This window comes from Varroa jacobsoni, unplaced genomic scaffold (genome assembly GCF_002532875.2).
Source record: "Varroa jacobsoni isolate VJ856 unplaced genomic scaffold, vjacob_1.0 scaffold_960, whole genome shotgun sequence".
In the NCBI taxonomy this organism is placed as follows: domain Eukaryota; kingdom Metazoa; phylum Arthropoda; class Arachnida; order Mesostigmata; family Varroidae; genus Varroa; species Varroa jacobsoni.
In genome coordinates, this window is record NW_019213862.1 from 4,360 (window position 1) to 27,218 (window position 22,859).

At 37.5% G+C, this 22,859-nt stretch overlaps 1 protein-coding gene and 1 long non-coding RNA gene across 4 annotated transcripts in view; one reads left to right on the plus strand and one right to left on the minus strand.

Annotated features, from left to right (window-relative positions):
- Nucleotides 1-1,259: 1,259 nt before the first annotated feature.
- On the minus strand, nt 1,260-2,761 carry LOC147752822 (uncharacterized). Its single transcript, XR_015313028.1, has 2 exons — nt 2,596-2,761; nt 1,260-2,154 (listed from the first exon to the last, which is right to left on the minus strand). It is a non-coding gene; the product is annotated as an uncharacterized LOC147752822 (long non-coding RNA).
- Nucleotides 2,762-2,945: 184 nt separating this feature from the next.
- Nucleotides 2,946-22,859, plus strand: part of Zasp66 (PDZ_signaling and DUF4749 domain-containing protein Zasp66) — a 56,489-nt gene continuing 36,575 nt past the window's right edge. Inside the window, exons 1-3 of one of the 3 annotated variants that reach the window (XM_086970458.1) lie at nt 2,946-3,067; nt 12,223-12,345; nt 18,953-19,046. In XM_086970458.1, coding sequence (XP_086826584.1) covers nt 12,319-12,345; nt 18,953-19,046 — 121 coding nt within the window. In that variant the 5' untranslated portion in view covers nt 2,946-3,067; nt 12,223-12,318. Of the gene's footprint in view, nt 3,128-12,221; nt 12,346-13,797; nt 13,911-18,952; nt 19,047-22,859 lie in introns of those variants that run through there. The other 2 variants (XM_022841946.2, XM_022841947.2) reach the window with 2 other exon arrangements.

Below are 22,859 nucleotides of genomic sequence, written 5' to 3' on the forward strand. Positions count from 1 at the left end.
CGAAATACAATTTGGTTTACGACAAAACGAAATTACAATAGGCTCACGAATAAGAGAAAGCACCTTTAAATATTATATAAAAGTAAGAAACAGAAAAATAGAGAGAATAGAAAAACAGCTTATCACTTTTTGAATAACCTAAAACTTAAGAATGATCGGTACGTTAAAAAATTTTACCAAGTCTGATAACAAAAAATTTATAAAGATGAAAAAAACATAGAAGGACTGCTTAATACTATTATTTAGGTATTTAGATGCTAAATACTTTCCTTATTCAATGGTAGTGAAAAGTGTAGGGAGTGTGCTTGTTACCTAGGCATACACGGAAGAAGCCAATTTTCAAAGGTTGACACAAACCGATTGTCTTACGATTGATGACATACAGTCTGTTGGAGTCTTTAGATTACCAGTACGGTTTCTTATCAATGAAATCCTGCAAGCAATATTTGTTAAAAAATATCGATATCGAAAAAATACTTTATGAAGTGGAAGAGAGAAAACTGCTGAAGCCTGGGTACAGCCATTGAGGCAATGTAGTACTTGTGACTTTCTTGAAAACAGCACCGCATACAAGGAACACAAATTAAACGATCTCCCAGACAACGCCAAGCCACGTTCACTCATTGTGCCTTTTAGGAACAGCCTTTACCGGACCAACCTTATGAAGATTTCAGAATAATAGGCGACTTCCTAAAAATTGCTCGTAGCTTTTCACAGAATTAGTATTGTTGCGGTGCAATTAACGCGAATACATACTAAATGATAGCACATAATGTTCTATAGAGACCAGGATTGTTAATACTAAGGGTCGACCAATAATTTATTTTTCAAGCTTTTTCGATGTGCTTGCAACACTGCTAAGGGATAATTTTTGCAACCAAAGTAATTCGGGCAACAGAAAGATTCCTCGATAAAAATGAAAACGTCACTGCAAATATTTACTGATAGTCATATCCGGACTTTAACCCCTTGTTTTTGGAGAACTTGTTCTCGAGGTCCAAAAGGCTGGGATCGGATAGGATGGCGATGACGTTTGTACTCAAACGTGGCAGAATTTCTACCTGATTTATCAAAATTCTCCTGCTCAATAAAGCGCTGCTCAATAAATTTGTTCATACAAAATATCATTTTACTCTTCGCCTTTGCTCTCCGGACAGAAAAATGCGTCCAAGGAACTCACTTACAATACACACAGAGGACCCTAACATAAAGAAACGCGCTAAGTTCTATATTACACATGTACATAGAATACGCAGATATGGTAGTTGCTGAAATTATTTATTGATATTCCTATATGTGATTTGCAGTAAATAAGAATAAAGACTTATATAGTTTTAAAATGGCCAGACTTCTGTATATGTACGTTTTTACGGATCAAAATATTATATATATATACTAGGTAAGGAAAAACAAAATTATGTGCAATGAAAAAATAAAACAAGCCGATCGAGCTGTCAATAGAGTGTTGATTTGGTATAAGATTGCGCAACATTAAAACATTTTTTATATAATTTATAATAACATTTCAAATGGTAATAATTGTCTACATTCTCAAAGCGTACCAGCCGACCTTGAGAATGCATGTTTTTTTTACCTCACACACTTGACACGATTGCAGGTTTGCCGGCTTAGTACAAAGTTTAGTTTAGAGTCCCAACTTAAAATTAAATGCGGGTACTAAAATAAAACGGCTAAAAGCTTTATAAATCTATTTTACAGAAATTTTTAAATGGTTTTGAATGTTTTGCGTACACCTAACATGGTAAATAATCGAAGTGTGGTTTGTCTATCCTATATACATGCCAACATATCCTATCCAAAAGGAGATGCCGACTGCACAAGAAAAGATTATTTTTTGGATTAACTGTAAGTTCATTAAACATTATGAGACGTCGTCAAGGTACCGAACGAAGTAGATGTTGTCTTCTGATTAACTTTCAAGTTCTTATTTTAGTAGAAATATTGAGAATATCCAGATGAGGAACGAAGAAAACAGTTCTTTGCTCTTGCTTGAGAGCTTGTTCAAAATCATCCAACTTTTTTCCTATTGGAAGTCTTCTATCTTGGTTTTTGGTAGCCTTACTCGGATTCACTGGAAGCCTCGTAGTAACTGACCGCTGCAAAGATTGTCAATCCCGTTCCCAATTTTGAGACCTTATTCGACAATATTATAATATTTTTTTGAGTGGAAGCACAATCTCCATGGGTCAGCTATAACGATGTTTCGTCTTTTGGTGAACGCACAAGTCCTTTCCTTGCGTTTTCTAATTGCTGGCTGATTCTCTATTTTATAATCCAAAGATCGCACAAATTTGATAGCCATATCCTGTATGGTAAAATCGATAAAAACTAAGTGGAGTAAACAAAGTGTAAGACGAGCTAGCTGCAACGAGAAGTCTAGTTATGTTCGCACACGTTATTTTGTGGCAGCAAATATAAATTTTATGAGGTACAAAAGTTTTGCCTGTAAATTGTGTGAGCAAGGGACTAGCAGAGCTTAAAGTACTATTAGGATACTTATGCAATGATTTATTCTTGGCCATGCAATTTCTAGCTTATATCTTTTAGTGTAGGAAGCGAGCTAGTACAACCGACCTTTAGCAATTCTCTAGTAGTCGATGCACTGGCCAGCCATAACCCATAGCCAAACTGTTGCAGCCTGCGCTCTTTTTAGGTTTCGGCTGTTGTCGACCCCAGCATGGTTCAGTTGCTTGTGCCGTTTAATAGCATCTCTCCCACAGGAACGTACTTAGTTGGCCGTCGAGTGAACAAAGCGTTTGCGCTAATGCTTGCTTACTTGGCCTTTTCGAAAAAGTCGAGCAGCATTCTATGTACGCGTTGTATTTAGATCGCCAGAACTCAGACGAGAGTTAAGAAGCTTCATATAGCGGCGAAGCGAGTGTTCAGCAAGGTCGAGAGGTTGGCAACGCTGTCTGCTAAGTCGCACATGCTCAGGGACTGTATAAGCAACCGTTAGCTCGCGATGTTTTAACATCTGAGATCGTTCAGTTCAAATCACATCACTTCCTCACTGCCTTTCGCTCTCTGTATGTGGCCTGAAGTAGGTACGTTAAACAAAGAAATAGTGGCATTAAGATATACGTCTTACGTGTTTTCGTCTGTGTAGGTGAGCAACGCCTTCTCATTATATGTGAAACCATAAATATGCGATAAAGTGTTGTCCGGCGATAGTGCAATTTTCGCTGATTAGAAAATCTATAACACTAGCAACGAAAATTATAGAACGCATTTGAGTTGCGCAATTCGTTGCTTTGTTTTAGTGTACGAAAAGGTATCAGCTGATTATAAACGATAAGTGTGATTCAAAGTACTCTTCCATGGAACTTCGTCAGATAAACAGTTCTTTGGAACTCTATTGATATATTACTATCCACACAACCAAAACAGGAGCCGATTTGAAAAGGATGTAAATACATATTCTTTTACGTTTTGGAACTCATTTGGAGAACAGTTTTGTATGACGACGCTTCAAAAAATGTGCTATAGTGAATTTTAACTATCGCTAGGGATGGTTTGGTTTATAAGAAAATAAATTATACACAAGGAGCGTTTTTGCAAGTTTACAAGTGCAGTTAAGTGTTGACCTAGAGCGTCTCCGTACCAAATAATGTGTAAAATTATTTTTTGGGCTTTATACCATTTTCGAAACTTAATATAAGCTGTTTTTTGTAGCTTCTCTGAAAGAGGCGCGAAGCCCACCTTTTTAAAGCTCTTAATTTTTAGCAAAAACTGCCTCACATTTCTTTCTAGAATTAATAATTTTCTAGTTATTAGGAATTTTGAAATTTAGCATGCTTAGCTTAGGTTTGGCTGCAAATGTACCAAGGTGTGTTCATCGTGGTACGCTTACTACGGCTATGTTTGGCAGCTTTTGTAATTACGTACCACAGTAATCAAAATATCGGCTAAAGCTCTTCGTTTCAAATTCCGGTGCCGGCACATTTGTTCTTTTATTTTACATTGTACACATAAAGTTCATAAATATATTTCAACAAAATGCTTTAGCTGTAACCTCCTTTCAAATTTTCCTTTCGCAGTTCTTGATAGCACAAATGTTATGTTAGACTTTAGTTCGATCGCGTCCCATAAATGGTCTGCCAACAGGCTGAATTCTGGACTATTCGGCAGCCACGTATGTTTTTTAGAGCACGCCAATATTCGTAAATGCATTCGCTTGCTAATATGAACCAGTGCACAATTTTCCTAGATGTCACATGATCGTGCTTGAGATACTTTAGCTATCCACGATCGTGCAACAGTTTATAGAATATGAAAATTAATATTTTGGTGCCTTTGTGGTGTCACGATGTTTTCGTCACTGGACCCACCTTCAGAACAGGGCTGAATAGTTGATTTGAACACACAAACACACCCTCTAAATTATGAGCTAGTCGTCAGATCGTTTCTGAGGTAATTTAATCTAGAAAGAAAAGAACTGAGCACCAAACGACACTGATCAAATGTTTTGGCCGTATTATCTCTGGAGAACATCAGTCCGACGTCTATCACATATGACACGTACTTCGTGAGCAATCTGTGACATCTTGTCTGTACCCATATGACACTTCTGCGCTGATCGAAGCAGAACAACTTTGTCCATCACCTTTGGATAGCGTCAATAAACTCTGGTGCGCACATTGTTATTTGTACGCCGTAGTGTTCCGTCGAGCTGTATTGAAACCTTTTGTCGGACGGCACGTTTTCAATAATGTACACTAATGATTTTACGTAAGCTTATTATATGGACGGAGATTCACAGCTTATACTCGGATGCCTATAGTAAGACGTAACTATAACAAAATATTATAAAGTTTACGTTCATTTGACGGTTAAAAGGTTTTTTGACGGATTAAAGAAATTATATTTTGAAAATGACTCGTTTAAGCTCCGAAACTAAAGTGCAGTCACGGTGGATGATAGCTATATTGAATAAACTGGATTGCCAGGAATGACGCTTAGTATATGCAAAATAGTTCGTTAAGATTTTTGTACTTTTCTAGATATAGTCTTATAAACAACTATAAAAATATATTCCAAACTTAGATAAAACACGCGGTAAATACTGGGTCATCAAACAAGTATTTATTGTTTTTTGGGTAGATTGCAGGCACTAGCGTTGGTAATGTTTGAAAGCTATAATCTGACAGTAGTTTGAATGCGCTGATTTAGATTCATGGTAAAGTGCCTTGAAGATAGGTGAAATTTACGCGAAGATTTGTCACATTTATTTTTGTATTTCATTATGATAAAGGCTAGGCAGGCCAGTAAATAAATTTGTACTGCTCATGGTCAAGATGCGTCATCGAAAGAATTTTGTTCTGGAAATTTGAAGGGTGCTTATCATAATGGTCGATTAGTTACAAAAAAAATTGATGAAATTATCGTGACAGACCGGCATAGGGGTGACCATGACATTGCCAAGAAACTAAGCATTTGATATCAAATAGTTTTAGCCTATTCCACTTAAAAAAAGCTGGCTATAAAAAGATGCTTGATATCAGACGAATGGACGCAGAAAATGTTCGATGATATTTCCATTGGCAAAATGCTACGGAAGCGTCACGAAATCAAGACATTTACAGTTGACCACGGATGATCAAAAGTGAATCATATGCAGCAGTAGGTATCTCTCTACAGTAGGTAAACAAAATTAGACTAACGCCAAAGAACGTGATGCACTTAGTCTGGCTGGAAAGGAATCGAGCGTTATGAGCTATTTTTACCTGGCAAAACGATTGATTCCGACCTCTAATATCAGCAACTACCACCGATTGAAAAAAGAATCGACCTAAGCTAGTGAATAGAAACGACGTCATCTTTCACCAAGGACAATGTCATGTTACGTATATCTTTCGAAAACCGGCAAAAATTGAAAAAGCGTGGATGGAAAACTTGAATGCATCTGTCCTGTAGTTCAGGTCCTCACCACCAAACTATGATCTATTTAGATCTCCGTAGAGTTTAATGGTATTTCTTTTTAACTGAGGGATGCAACCATTTTTCTGCCACAGTTTCGCTCAAAAACTTCTGAAGTCTTACAATGATAAGATTATGGCCTGGCCAAAAAAGTGGCAGAAGATCATCGGTGAAAACTGTGCATATTTAGTTTAGTAATACTGTTTTAGAGTATGAAAAAGTATTTGCTTCAATTTTGGCTTAAAAGTCGTCAATAATCTCGATCACCTAATTAACACAGTGAAATGGGGAAGGCAAACCAGCTATAATTCGACCAACTAGGGCTCTATGGCCCTAGACTCTACGGAAATTCTTCTGTAGCATGGACATAAAAGATAAGTTACTTAGAACAAGCAATGGCAAATATTAACCACACTGGTTCGGCTGAAGAATATATTAGTGCTTAATATATATGCTACATTAATGGTTTTAATGAGTTAGGAGAGAAACTCTCAGATAGGCAAAATAGATAAATAAATTAAGCAAAATTCAAATTGATTGACCACCTTACCTTACGATTACATTCCAGTTATCTATAACTGTATTCAGATCTCGCAGAAAAAATATTCCTAGAACAATGTAAAATACGAATTATTATTATTAACGTATTATGTATGCCCTGGAATGGCTATTTTATTGATATATCGGCTCTCAGAAGGCAAATAATAGTTTTGAGGTGTACCTGGGAATGGTGTAGAAAGAACTGAATACTATATTGGAACGCAGTATATATCAGCTTTAGAAAAGTTGAAAAGGCTAGCAGCTCATCAGAAACGACATTTTTTAGTAGACGTGCAGCCTGATCTTAATAATAATAATTTAGTTGTAGTTGCTTAGGCGTAATTACAAAGATTATACAACATTCGAGTGCAATTGTTTTTATATTCACTTCATAGATTTAATTCCCATAGAAGGAATAAAATGAGAACGCTCTTGAATCATAATATTGTGTTGTCGTTTTGGAAAAATTTTGTCTGTTCTTGATCACATCGAAAGCCAATGGAGAAACAGGCGGTCGCGGCCCTAAGCTACATCATAGAGGGTACAGCAGAATGATGATCTTACGGTACACTAGGGTGTCCAGAGCACAAGCAGTATGGCATATTGAATGCGACGGAAGCAGTGGCAAAGCGCTAAAAATAAATTGCCAAGCAGCAAATATTTCATAAATAATACTAATAGTCTTTGAGTAAAGACATATTACTTAATGTATATGATATTGAGCTGTGTGTGTATATATATTTAAACGTACGCTATCTTGAGGTGAAAATGTCAACCGTCAAAATCCCGTTGACGGTACACCTAAAAATATAAGCCATATTTTCATACTTACAGGTGATTAACAAGGTACTAGATAGTATAAGTATAAAAAAGCAATACAATATAAAAAAGGTTTAGGTTGTAACGTAAAGTTGCGTCATAACTGTATTATTGAGAAGACGTGTTGATAATTTATAAAATGACTGTGAGCCTGCAGAGAATTTGTTTTTTGAGTGCAGCTCCTTTAAATAGTAGTACACGATCCGATAAGGGTCATAGCTAAGGAGCGGTCAGCGATAGAAACTTCGATGACTTACGTTCGTTATCAGACGCAACAGTCGTCATATGAATATATTTTTATACGTGACGCTGTGGTATCACGGTATGCCATTGTGGTGTTCTCACAATAATGGTGAATGACCCGTAGAACAGACGATACAAATTTTCTTAAGCCTATGTAAAATGTAAGCACAATTCGGTGAAGCAAGAAAAAGGGACGAGCAGACGAGTATGATGAATTAGAACTTCATGAAGGAGAGAGTCATCAAAGACAACGCGAGGCGTGGTGATGCAAACAGTTTTGAAAGTATACAACATCGAAGTATCGTTTTTTGAACACTCTTCTTTCTTTTTAAACTCTTGAACGCTTTTGAACCCTTTTCTTGGAAAATAGAATAATCAAAAGATTAACTTGATATAAAATATTATCCAAATTTTCGACTGCTCTTGGTCACGGTGAGCACTGATGTTAGGATCATTCGCCGTTAAAGATTATACACATACAGACAGCGAAAACTATTGAGCCATCATAATGTAATGAAAAAACGTTGTTGAAGCTCTGATCTCTTAGAATAGGTACACAGACCTTTTTTTTTTTTACCTAAAAGTCGTTGGTAATGAATAACCTAAAGGTACTCCAAGGCTCTGTGACACGGTGCTACATCGTGCGTGAAGATCTAGTCAACGTCGGGAAACCATCCCCACACCTAAAGCAGCATCTTGCCTTCGATAACTCTAGCATTTTTCTACTGCTTTAATGTTCCCTGCGTGGAATACATCGTCCCAATGCCCTTGCCAGAAATCATAGTCCATATCATAACTTTTTATGGATATTCTATTTTCGGCATGACGTGGTTTTCGATAAATGACTCGCCAACACATTTGAAAGCATGGTGGATGCTCTTTCCAAGAGATTCGCCTGAACACTGGACTTCTTCCCAGTCTTCAACGGTCTAATCTTGAGCGTTGTCTCATGATTTGGTTCGCTCAACGGAGACAAGCTCGTTCTATTCAAGCATTCAACTGAAGATTCTTGGCAGGTCTACTGCTTTTTAACCCAGCCTCTTTGAATCAGTGACAAAGCGTAATTTTCGATACCCATGCTTCTTTTATCTTTTTTGGAAGACGTCATACAAGACGAATCTAAGTTTTTATAAATTCATTTATAAATAATTACACGGTCCTCCTGCTTCGTAGTATATCTTTTTCAAATTACGCAATTGTGGCGACTGCATTATAAAAAAAAAACAACACGTTTCAGCAGCGTTTTAACGTTTGATTTAATGAAATAATCTGCTAATCAGCACTTTGTGCTCCTCAATATTATTTGTACTTCCTCCTATTTCGGCACTTTACCCTCGAAAACACGCAAAATCGCTAGAAAACCCACAATTTAGTGATTCAGTGCTGACAACAACCAGGTTAAATGGTGTGATAGAACGTGTCGGCTATACATAGCACGAGATATTGGCACGAAATATTAGTACTAGACTAGTTGAAACTCACTATCACGGCTGTGACTACCAACTACGATACGTTAGTTTTATACAGCATACCGCCTGTCAGCATTCTAAAAACAACGCTTGACTAATTCTGCAACAACATGCAGGGTACCGATGTAAAGTAGAATGATGCTGCTGTCATAAGCCAAACATCATTTGAATATATCTCGTTTAGTGCTTCGCAAGCCTGCGGCCCATTTAACTTTCTTTCTAAAGCTCTTATTAGTTTCTCTGTTTGTCTAGGTCGACCCCGTGATATCGTCGGGTTATGCCGGCCTGAGCTGACTTTTTCCCTGAGAAAGTTGTTTTTCTTGTAAAGCATATTGTTAATTTGCGAGCTGATCTTTTTTTCAAAATTGCTATATAACCGTTAAAAATTTTCCAAAAATGCATATTGTAAAACTAGTTTTTTATTGAGCTTGACAGAATGAGCACGACATGCAATTTGGAACTAATTTTTCGCGTTTTCGTATTTTTACTATCGAGTGGTAAAGGGTAGTTTTTGCCGAGATGGTTCGTCATCACGATCCACTTTGTGTGGGAAAATTTTTTAAGTCAGCTTTTTTCTCTTCTAGAAAAGCATAATGGTAGTTTCGTTGATTTTCGAGACGGTTTATAAAATGTGGACTATCTCGGCATGTACGGTTTGTATTTCTTGACACTCCTTTCCAGAAGGGCTCCTTTAGACTATAATGTTGCTTTACTTTACTAAAAGCTATATTAAAAGAATGTTTGTTTTTCAACCTTCAAAACGGACTTAACATTTAGTCAGGGAGCAACTTTTGATTTTACACTTTCTCGCGATTTAGTGGTAAAATCATAATTTTTGTTGAAATGGTTAGTAATACATAAATACGACCCGTATTCTGGTCATTTTTTTAAATTGGATAAGTATTTCTGTGACTGAACTTTTTCTCCCGTAAAAAGATGCTATGCTAATTTGATAATCTCCAAAATGATTTATGAGATATAAGCCGTTTGAATATATGGCTTAAATTCGTCAATTAAATCCACAGTTTTCCCAGAGGCCATTATTAATAGAAAAAGGGGAAAGGTTTAGGTATAACAGAGTATCGATGATACAACAATGTTCCAGTAGGAAAGCGGGAACAAACGTAAAAGAGTAGTGGCTCTGGGTTACGTAAGGTGTCAAATAGGCGCAACGTACACGGCCGAAAATTAACTTTACAAGTGCAAATGAAATGAAATTCATTTGGGTTAATTGAACTAGAGTTTAGTAATTCTATCGAACAGGAGGAATGAGACAGTACATGAATGGATTGTTTGCAAAATAATAGCGAAGCTATTGAGACGTATATTTCAGCAGGGTAGCCAATCATTAGCATAGGATAACTGCACTATAGCGACAGGGCCACTGACAAAAAATAAAATCAAGATATATGATTACTATAACTGGATAGTTAGAATAGGACAAGAGGTTTAATACTACAGGACCTTAGAAGCTGCAATCGGACGCTAATAAAGATGTCGGTCTGTAATCTGATAGTAATTTATTTGTAATAAACGTTACGTCTAAATAGGGGAAGAGGGTGAGGGGATGACTGTGTTGCATAAGGTTCATCAAAGAGAACTGGATTTAACGAGAGAATTGAATATATGGAAAGGAAGGTGGATCAAATTTGTTCATATCAGAATGGGCTGATGTATTACTGCAAAAAAAGTAAAGGGTTAGGTGGGGCAAAATAATTGGTAATATTTTTGGAAACTAGGTTGGTGTAACATTGACTAATCTAATTAAATTAAAGTACGCATAAGGCGAACTCTACGTGCCCGTCTAATACGTTGTAGAAAGTCGTGGCCTGTATCACCGCTTGAAGAAATATATCAAATACTATTGGTTTGCCCTATGAGAATAGATGTTTGAATTATCTCGAACAATCCCTAGCTTTAGTCTACAACACTGTGATTTAGGTGCATCACAAAATCTAGTTCTTGTAAATTTCGCTTATAAAATAGAATACTTACTGAAAGCTTATGATCGCCGAAGCACTGCCTGATTGCGTTCTTTTAGTGAACAATCCTAACAGACCATTCCCTTCACAAATAGTGCGACCCCCCTAGATACTACTGCTGCTGTTATTCGATTGGTTTCTTTTTGAAGGGCTACAACCTTCTGACACATCGGAAAAAATCGCAGGTTGCAAACGGCTGCGGGCTAGTAAACAATATAGTTTAGCGGACTGAAGGGCAAGATCAGCTTTAATAATTGTCTGCTGAAATAAAAGCATTCATTCAGGTGAACCACCCCCTTACCCATGTCGTTTTCTGATGGAGTTAACTATTTCCTTTAACGTATATAGTAGTGCCCTTAGTACTGTTGACTTCCGTAGTTTGGTATATCAACATGATCCATATTAATTACTATTCGACTGATAACCTTATCACATTACTACTTCTTTGTTTCGTAACGTAAGAAAAAAGTAACCATATTACTTTGTTCCAAATGCTTGCTGAAATGGAAAAGCGGTCACTCGTTTTGGAATTAATTTGGCTTTCCCACAAAATTTATCGTAGTCTTAATTGCCTCAGTCGGTATTTACGGCTTTGCTACACGCAACTAACTCTTTGCAATTAATACTAAATCATTGTTCGACCGTCGTTTGTTGGATAACTCGCAGTTGTTTATCGATACACAAAATTACATAGGCCTGTTACCAACCAATGCCCTCAATCGGGATCGTCGTTTAGACCAGATTCTCATCTTCAGTAGCAAAAGATGATCTGCAACATCGCGATTAAAAAAAACTAGATTACTGTGTTGGAATAATAACAAACTACAACCACTTTCTTTGAATATGTCAGGATTCAGCTTATGCCGCAGGAAATAACTCCAAGCCAAAGCCGCTAGGCAATGGATTCGTATTTTTATCGTTTATTTATAATAAAAGGATGGACAATTTTCTCACATTAATAACGGTGCTGTTATTACACGGTACGCATTGTCGCCTTGCGATGACGAGGCTCTGCTAATGTTTCTGTTACAATACTGTTATAAAACGTTGCACTATTAGTCCTATAAATTTTGTTTCTGTCGGGATAGTCGTCTAGTACATTTGGCTGCGTAATAGGTTGTAAACACAACAAGTCTAGCCTTTACTGCATGGAAGGTATGTAAATGGCTGTTAGCAGACATATTGTTAACTAAAGTAAGTCTTTACACATAATATATTTGCGAACTTCCAGGTTTTTTAAGCGCTCGTGCTAACGTCTTTGCGGAAATAAATTCCAAGTTGTCTTCGATCACCAGTGTCTACCTCAGTTGATTTGAAACGCAACCAGTATGCCACATCGACCCGGACCTAATCAGGTAAATTGGTTCTAATTCCCACTACATCTAATACAAAAATATGTACTAACGAAGCCGTTATCATTTGCCGTTGTTATTACGCCTAAACATTAATATGACATGTTAATATAGCTATGAAAATAATTAATACGCCTTTCACTTTTATTGAAATCTAGGTACTCCTAGCTAGTAAAAATTCATACTATAAAATGCAACAGTTAAATCTATGGAAGACTTTTTCCCAAATTTAAAATATTGTCAACAATTTATTGCGGCTTTTTTTTTGTATAAAAGAAAGTTCGTCTCGAGCTTTTAGAAAACAGCGTTGTGTATGTTGGTTGCTCCTATTATGTGATAGAAATTTCGCGTTTTTAAAAGGCAACTCATTTGCTTTAGGTTCAAAGAACAAAATATTATCCTAACATTAACTTTTGCAAACCCCGCTGCAAAAAAGTCTTAGCTTCGTTCTTACGTTTTTTGCATTTTTAAAAACATTTGGAGTCATTGAAATATGACCATAACCCCTAAAGAATACTCGATCGATGATTCGGGATTTTGAGTTCACCGGCGAATCAGAGTTAGGTTAGCATTGATGAGTCCCTTCAAACGAAGTATTCGATCAAAAATTGAAAATCTACAAGTCTGTTATTTATGCCGCACCTTTGAAAGAATGAGTTCCATAGAATATAGTGAAACTGCATCATAATTTCCTTTTTAAGAACTACGACCCGTTACATCATCACGTGATGCTTCTGGATCATACTAATGAAATAGTCGGGTAGCCTACAAAGTACAAAATTGCGATTGCTACAGAAAAATCAGGGGGCTAAGATGAATAAAATCACTCGTATTACACAACACATGTGAATAAAAGAACTTCCCTGTTACAGTTTAGATAGCAAAATAAGACAGCAGTTTTAAGCGCTAAAGGGATTTCATGCATCAAATAATCTATCATAATATCTTAAAGTTTAACATGAGTGAGAGTAATTATATATATATATATATATTCATATCATACATAATCATACCAAAATATATGAAAGTCGTACTTCTTTTACTCATCTTGTGGCTCCTATTTTCTATTTGGTAAGTCAGATTTCATGTGGTCTATAAAGTAATTTTTTGTAATAATAAAATCGGTGTACAGGTCACATTTTAGGTACACTATGTACCGCTTTTTGACATATGACTCAGCGATTCTCGAAAACGACATGAGTTTTTGTTTAGCTTACGGGCCTTGCTTTTTGGTCACGTTTACGTTAAATCAAGTATTCCGAAGTTACCGTATTGCATAAAACGTAACACTTAGTACTCGTTGGCCACGTTCTCATTCCTACACACCTTATGGTAAAATCCATCTTTACTATATCGCTTTAACCGATACTATAATATGAAGTAGATACATGAACCAATTGCGCGTTGATAACTTAAGCACATTTTTGGTTTACTTTTTCAATCGCGCACAAACAGTAATTTCTCCTTAGAAGCTGTATTCTATATCATCTAGCCGGGGCTACCTTCACAGAGCTCCGTAGAGCACAAACCGTTACAGATTGGATGGAGAGCGTCCGGCTTTTTAAGAGGTTAGAGCAAACGCATTTATATACGGAAACAATTCCCCCAAATGGTCTATGTATAGCTTAAGCATGGTACTCGCTTTTTGTATTAGAAAAAACGCTAGGTAGTTTTTTAAAAACAACTTCTGCTTTCCAGGGCTGGTTGCTATGAAAGTTCTTAAATTTGTTTATATTGCATGAAAACTTTTGATACCGTACTCTCGCTCTCCCAAACCCACGGAAGCTGCCAAATTTTGCGCTAATCACTGTTTTCGCCCTGTTCCTTTATGGAACGCTTTCGAAAACGGTTATTTTTTGACTATTCATAAAATAAGCATATTGTTGTTTCTGCCTTATCTTAACCATGTAGGTCCGGTACCGGACATGCCCGGACGTTACTTGAGTTGCCATGTAACTAGTGCTATGTAGCTACATGGTAATACATGTCATCCAACATTATTTTATAATAATACGACATGTCGCGGTACTTGTTAATTATTGAGATACACTTGTTGCCTTTAAAATCTGAGGTCGTTTACCCAGATATCGTCCTTTAGTGTGCCATAGGAAAATAGAAAATTTGAGTAGTTTGAATAAGCCCTAGTTTATAGAAATAAGTTCAGTGTAGAATTGTTAGGGGTGACGGGGTGTCATCTTTACATCAACATAAACTGGGAATCGGAAAGGGTGGCTCTATGAGGGAAGATGGGATCAGCGCCTAATCGAACCTTCATGCAAAAACTGAATCCTTTGCGTTTGGTGAAAATGCAAAAGCCTGATTCTTACGTATGTCGCGTAAGGGCAGCATGGACCGAGTATTATCGTGAAGAATATAAACAATAAACATGTGATAGTTCAGATATGGTTTGGATATAAAAGTCTCCGACGGCCTTATACTATAAAATAATTTCGTATAGAAGAAAGACCAACTTTGCTTTAGTGATGCACTAAACCTCAAATAGCAACCATTCTTAGAGGTCGTATGGATCTTACCGATACCTACAGATATTTTGCTGGCAGTTTCTTGCCATTTATGCCGCAGACGATTCTCGTCGAACTCATGTATATTGTCTTATTGCGTTCTCCAATTGTGTTTTTCATTTCTTCAGGAATGTTGACCTTAGATACCATCTATCCGGCAAATCATCAAGCTGTCACCGATTATTATATCACCGCCTTCGCTTTTAGACTTATACTCGACCTTTCGCCTTACCACGTTCTAAATGAAAAAATTGTGGTATATACCGTACACTTCTCCGGAGCCACGAAGCATACATGTCTTAATCATTGCCACTTCGATCTTTAACATTTTTCATCGTCCGCTGACGTCAACTTTGCTACGTTCTGCCTGAATCTTCCAAGGCTCTGTTACACCATGTCGAGATGCTCGGTGTCAAAAAACGTTTATCCGACAAGCCGTCGGTTTTCCAAGTCTATACTGATTTATGTCTTTGTTTTGAAACATCTATGCCCCCTTTTCTGCCTTGTTGTTTTTAGGGCTTAAAAATAGATTACTGTGTTATCGACCTGGTCTGCTTCTGTAGAGTCACATAGGGCACGTCAATCATCGCTTTTCCGAACTCTACCATAAACGTTTGGAATTGACTATTCCCAGTTGGTATATACAGGCGCCATGTAGCCGTTTTGTGGCGTTATTGAAAATCGGGCCTATTTCTGCGTTCATGCATATCACAACGTTTTTGAAACATTTAAGAGATATACGTTTTCGCTTTTAATAGTGTCAGAACTCTATACATATAGAGTTGTGCTTATTTACAGCTAGTGTGCCCCATGGTAGCATTCTAGGGCAGTGGTATCTGTATTATTCTATTCTGTATGCCCGGATTACTAATTGTTGCTGTCCTTTGGCCAAAACAGACCAGAACCCAGGACCATATCCGCTTATATCGAAGTGCATACATCGTTACCGGTTTCGTTAGTGAGTTAAGCAACCGTTTTATATCTTCCAGTCTCTTCATTCTTAGTATAATGAACGCTAGTTTGGAGCTTTCGTCGCTTTGCTAGCCACTCTCAAATGTAATGCCCGTAAATATAGTGTTTAGTACTACTATAGAATAAGATTTTCTTCTCCTGTATAGCAGTAAGCTTTCCAATGCCTTGGTTTACGCTTTTGCACCGTTTTTATTATCAAGCTGTTAGGAAAATGATGACTGTATTTATTTTTTGATAGCGAAGTTTGACATATTGTTAGAAAGTCCTTTACTCTTCAAATTTGTTGTCAACGTCTTGTCCACAATCACTTGCTCGCTAAAGGATTGCTAAAGGAAAAAGAAATGCATCAGGGCGAACACATCAACTGATGAGGTTGTCTTGCTATCCTTGACATTGCTTGACGCAAGAAGGAAACTGGTCTTATGGTGTCTCAGTCCAAAAACTTCTCTTCCCACCCGATGATGAAGCCCAATTGGTCCACCTCAGGACCGCTTTTCGAAGAATCTGCCCTTTGTAAGAACACAGCTATCTGGAGCTGTGGAAAACTTTTATTTTGGAGAAGGCAAAACGCCATGCCATTAAACACTCTCTCACCAAAAACTGCCGCCTTGCATTGTTATATCGGTCATATTAGAGCACTTTGGGTAGGTTCGGGCCGAGCGATTCTAATCCAAAAGAAGCGCCGATCATGCCAATGTGGGTCAAGACCATACCTTACGGACAAAGAAATATGGAGAACACACACTGCCTTCAGGAGAGTACTTTCTACAAGCAAAAAGAAGCTTGATCAATTTCTGGAGGCTATGGCGGTAATTTAGAGAAGACATCACGGTTTTAGACGGAGCCGCTCCATCCTGACAATGTGCTCAACTGCGCTAGGGATCCTGGCAGAGACAGACGTGTCACAATATATCTTAAGTACTTAAATAAACAATTTTAAAGCAAAAATCAATTACGGCGTGGCAAAGGTGTCTTAGTTCTAACAAACCGGTGTAGTTAGAGGGAGAAACTCTCAGCCCATTGTTGCCCGTTTTATCTCGCTAAAAAACATGTATGCCACGATTCGGGGGTAGATCATGGTCAAGGTCATCTTATGCGACGGTCTAGTCATCCATGATTGTAGCCGATTCTTGGTACAGCGTACTTTGATCGTCACGCATAAGGCTTCTGGCGAACTTATGGCGAATATTGATGAAAGTAAAATTAAACGAAGAAGGAATATACGTATATATGTATGTATATACATATATAGTGGTCTGCTCCTAAATGCCAAAGGCATTTGCTTCAAGGCTTGCGTCGCCGAAAAGTGTCGAAAGGCCTTCGTCCCACTGGCTGCGACCAGAGACCTTCCCCTTCTATTAATCTTACCTGTATTACGCCTTTTCGATTCGAAAGTAAAATTAATGGCATTCTAAGGAGTGAAGATTATCAAGAAAAAACTAGATCAGTCAAGTTTCGAGCTCTTAAATAATTTAAAAACATCCAGTCTGAAATGCATTCAGCCTTCTATTGTTTAAATCGAAGCAGCATTTTAATGACCCTGTGTACCGGCACAACCAAAGAGGGTACCTATTTCGCAATTAATATTCTGCATCCTTTATTGGGACACTAGAAAAGGCGGTCTATAAAAATAACAGATACGCATATGAAGAAGATATATTTGATTTCGCAAAAAGAGAGGGTGATGAATTGTGCGTTCGTGCAAAAGGCTTTCTATAGTTTCGTGCACTCCCGTAAACGTGGAACTTGAATTTCAACTTGTTTTCACGGTAATACGCATTTATTTGGATACGGTCGTGAAGTTTCTGCCGTCCACGTGCATACCATTGCAGCATATTGTAAGATCTACTCGCGTGGACCAAATGTAGACGCGACTATTAGCCGAGTGGAAGCTAAAACGTTTGTTAAGAAAAAGGTTTGTCATTCATATTCCGGCACGACGATTCCGTAGGTAATATCTTCTTTGGCTTAATCGCCTTGTTGTCGCAACAGAAGTTCTGCTGAAAATTTTCCACACAGGTTTGGTTGCTTGGAAGATTGATTATTTAGTTGGATTTCTCTTCTGTATTCTGTTCGCACACCACAGAATATATATGCGTGGCAATCGTATATAAATCCCAAGTATGCTGTGGCTATCACGATAGGAAAACAAGGTATCTTGAAAATTGGTCGCCTTTATGCCGGAGCGGTGTGCCATCACTACAATCGTTGAAAATTCGGATGTCTTAAATGAGCTGCGAAGCTGTAAAGTGCGTGGTGGAGCGTTGAGTTAACAATTTCTTAAATTAATTAACAATAATCAGTTAATGTAAAAAATGTTATTAATATATAATATTAATTATAAATTACAAAAAAAAGCTTAGGTAATGGATAAAAATTTGGGAGGCACCGGCGGGTGTCTACGTCTGGGTTCAGATCTAGGTGTTCGGGGTTTCTAGTAGACTTTGGCGAAAACCTATTCGCTTTTTGGATTATTGTGGAACGCACTAAAAAGCGAAAATTGTGTATTTGAGCGTTTCCACAGATAACCTCGTGCATTGACATACTGCGCAATGACGAAAATCTGTATATTCATGGAAAGGAAATAATTTATATTAGGGTGCATCAGGCGGCCGTTTGGATATTAAAGCCATTTCTGGCAGGTATCGAAGTAGTACTATGTAACGGGATCGTATCCTCTGCAGCGCCGTTGCCAGATATCCTGGTCTTTGTAATGTTTGCACGTGACCATCGGTTGCACTGATTTATGGCTAAAGCCATTGGCAGGATCAGCCAGCAATTGTAATCCGTTAGGAGTCTATGTTCGCCGTTATATGACAGTATTTTCTATCGCAACGTTTCGGCAGTAACAGCAGTAAAATCCAATTTATTAGCTTAGCACTGAATAGAGAATCGCATTGATACCTGCAAAGGGTGTCTTTAAATACGTTTAAATTAAGTTATAATCGCCGCTCGCAAGACAAAATAGGCTACACGTTTTTTTACTGTACCATTTAATAATTCAAATACTTAATTGGAAGCGTGTAACACTTATTTACCTCAAAACTTTAGATTCACTCACGAACTAGGTTTTATTGGTGTACGAAGTTTTGCCTGATTTTTGGGAAACATTTCAGACACAAGCGACGATCACGGTACAACGTCTTCCACCGGGTGCTGTCCCTGCCGCTCCTGCCTTCTACGGCGATGGAAATTATGAATACAAGGAAGGTAGGTTTTTCGTATTCGTTACCATTCCTCTCGTTTGAATGTTTGGCGTTGACCTTATCAGTACGCGTTTTCTTCATCTTATAGGATCAATTAATGCGCACTAGCAGCTACGAAAACTCCTGAACTAGTCAACTGGGTTCAATTTGTTTCTCGTTTCCCCAGCCCAGAAACACACAAAGACGTATGCCAAAGGTCGGTTCGGCTACGTGTTAAAACAATGGAAAATTCAAGCTCACCCTGTAAAATAGTTACGGCGGAGAAGGCAATCAGCGTCACCTCTATTCGTTGTGTAACGTTACCGTCAAAAACAGATCCTTACGTAATTCGGCTTTTTTAAAGATATTATAAGAAATTTTTTGCTCAATATGCTTTATTTGGTATTCCGCCAGGTGTGTATTGAAAGCTACTGGTTTTCTATCGGAACTGTTCTACCTTCTACTTAGTCGTTCTTATCGTGATCGGCGGTTTTAGAGGATTGTCAGTAGCTATATTGGTCTTCATACATAATCGTGCCTATGCACCTAGTTCAATCAATTGCATGTTTAAGTAAAAGCGCTATTTCAGTTTCACCAGAGCAAACGATTCCTTTACTAAAGAGACAGGAATGTTGAATATCGATGCTTCATCTTTCAACTACTACTGAGCAAAGGGAAGTGCGAATAATCGTTTAGGGATACCCCCAAATCCGAACGTTTTACGTATCTGCATTCTAAATCGCAGATAATCCAATAGGTACTGCGAGGTTAGAAATCTAAAAATGACAATATCGCATCAGCTTTATTTCAGTTCACGTGTAACGTGTGTGGATTGCGTATCTATCTTAGTTAATACAATACTGGCCCTTTCTCATTAAATAGCCTCAACTGAATAGAAAAGCTAAGCTATTTAATAATAAAGAGCTAGAATTGTAAAGATAGGTACGCAATAAATATAATGTGCCCGAAAGCATTGTAATGACACGGGATTGTACTGCACAATGTCGTTTACCCGCCTACATCATCTAGATTTCAGGACTATTCTGCCATATTGGCTACTGTGAATAGAAACGCTGAACATAAGCGATAGTTGCGCTGAACGATTTGCTGGAAATGACACTACACCAAGTCAGAGGATAAACAATGGAAGACATTTTCGTTTCTTTTGAAGAACCCCTATTTGGTGTGATCGCGAAACTTCTAAAAGCTTTATTCTAACGCCAAGACTTGCTTAAACAAAGTAATGAGACAAAAAATATCGTTATTCGTAGCGTTCCAAAATGACATCTTCGCAATAGAACTTTAGTAAGGACTGATTTGATCGTACATCTACAAACCCTATAGGCAGGGCCTGGAATGGAAAACACTGGAATTGAGGGTCTGATGCTTAACAATGTGGACTCTACATCAACACCAAAAGGAATATCTGATCAATGAAGCAAATATCGGGGAACAGAAGGTCTAAAAGGACCTTTCCAGCATTTCCTAAAGATAGAAAATCCAAAGGATTTTAAGCGTAACGAGGAGAAAAGCTCAAAAGGGAAAGAGGGTTAGTTGGCATTACGTTTGCTGCAAATATTCGTTTCGGTAAAGTATAATAAAGGTAAAATAACATACGTTATAGGAAAAAGAGGCGCGGGTAAAGCCCGCATACCCTTTGACCTGCCTTCTATTAAAACTCTCTGCCTGCTTCTTTGCCTATCCGACTAAAATCGACCGACTAAAATTGTTGAATTAGGCTTATTTCTAGTGGGTCGCTAGAATAAAGCTGCGCGCAATATAGAGCCGATTGGATGGGTACTTTTTAACGAAAAGTTTGTTTTTTAATAATAAAGCGGTGGCGGAATGTTTACATAAATGCCTATGTAGACAGGGTTATTCTTGGCACCGTTCTAGCCGGGCTGAATTAAAATGCAATATATATCTCTATATAAAACTGCGAAAACCCTATTGGTCGTATCGGTTTGTCTATGCATTAATGGGGTGAAAAAATGCACTTCGAGTGGTTATCTAAGTTAATTTCTAATAGATGCCAATTGGAAAGTTTAAACCGCAAATGTAGATTTGATTTTCGTGGAAAAATTTTTTGCAAACCATTTTCAGAGAAAAAGAACTCAAAATATTAAGAAAAATATACATTTTCATTATTAAAAATATACATTTTTATAAAAAAAATTAAGTAAATTTTTACTACGAGAAAACTAAAATATGAAAGCTCTTCAAATTTTGGTGATGCCTTTGAAACGTAATCCTATGAAGGTCGTCCTTTCATCTATGTGCCACTGAAACTCTTGTCTATCTGTTTGTCTATCCGACCTAGATCGACTTTAATTGCTGGGGTTGGACTGATTTTGCACGAACGTGGAATTGGGTGAATGCTTTTTCACTGGTGAGTCTTTGTTTTATCGACTCATATAACATGTTAATTTGGCCAAACAGACTATTTCTTTAGCCTTTTCATATTTGCCCCTTTTAAGGACTTTTCCAAAAATTTCTCGTGCCTATGAGGAAACTGGAGGAGTGAGGATTTCAACTGAGTAACTTTTTCTACTAAAGAAACTATAGCCGAATATTTATATGGATATCTCTATGCGAAGGGTCGTTCTTAACCAATTGAAGGCTCTTGAAAATACTATCTAATATTAGCTAATTCCAAATTTGCGTTTCTACACGAAGTAATGACATCCCAATTTAAAATCGCTGAACGCCAGGCGAAGCTTGTAAGTAGACCTGATTATTATAGACTTTCCCGGTCGCGCCTCGTATGAAACGACCATGTGGCATCTAAGAACCTGCCCCAACAATAGCCTTTTTCCTTCTATATTCCTGGAACTCGATCTATACTGAATATAAGTACGCCTATTTATCACAGCAGGCCGTATCTGTTGCTTCGACCTCTAGTACTGCGGTTCTAAATTACCGACATGTCCATTCTTACAGTGTTTTCTGCTTTTTTATCCACACTTGTTCTTTGTAGGTAGACGAGAAGCGAACGCACCACTTCAACAAACTAAACTATTCTATACGAATCCAATATTATATTCATTACTAAAGTTTTATAAATATCCAGGTGCTCCAATATACTAAGTAGATACGAGTTCTTTGCGATTTATCCCGAAAATTTTGTTATTTCAATCACTTATATTACGTAAGACCCACGGGCTACAGACATTTAACATACATGCCATTTTCTTAAAATTTTTTAATAGAAAACAAGTGCTGTTTTTCGGTAAAGAAAACTGTGGGAAAGGCTGCTTACGGCACTAAACAGACATTAAGACTAGGCCCAAAGCAACGCCCAAACTGTGGGTATTTAGAAATTTGATTAAGACTGGTATCGATTTGAATTATTCTAGTATACGCCAAAGATTAAATGTAATATTTTTAAGACGTGCAAATATTAAAGAGCAATGATATGTGTGTCGATCCGTGTTTTCTTTTAAACTTTGTGTTTGTAAATGCAAAAAGTCGTCGCCAATCCTTCTTTCTTATGTAAGTTCGAAAAGCTTACTTCTGAATCCTAGACAAGAGCTGATATATTGTGCGATGCGAACATCTCTTTTATCCGCAGCATATCATCAGATGGGCATACCTTATGCAGCTGTCTAAGTAGAAACATTTATTTGTTACTTCGGTTGCTCTGCAATTACATAGTTTATATTGTTACGATGCCTCATATGCAAGTGTAAAGATATAGTGTGAAAAAACAAAGAGGAAATTCACTCTTCGGGGCGCTTCGAGCTGCGAGGCCTATTTTAGAAACAGCCGCTAAGGAAAACGTACAACATTATAAATAATGTTTTTCTTCTTATAAATAAACATATGAGCTGGTTTCATT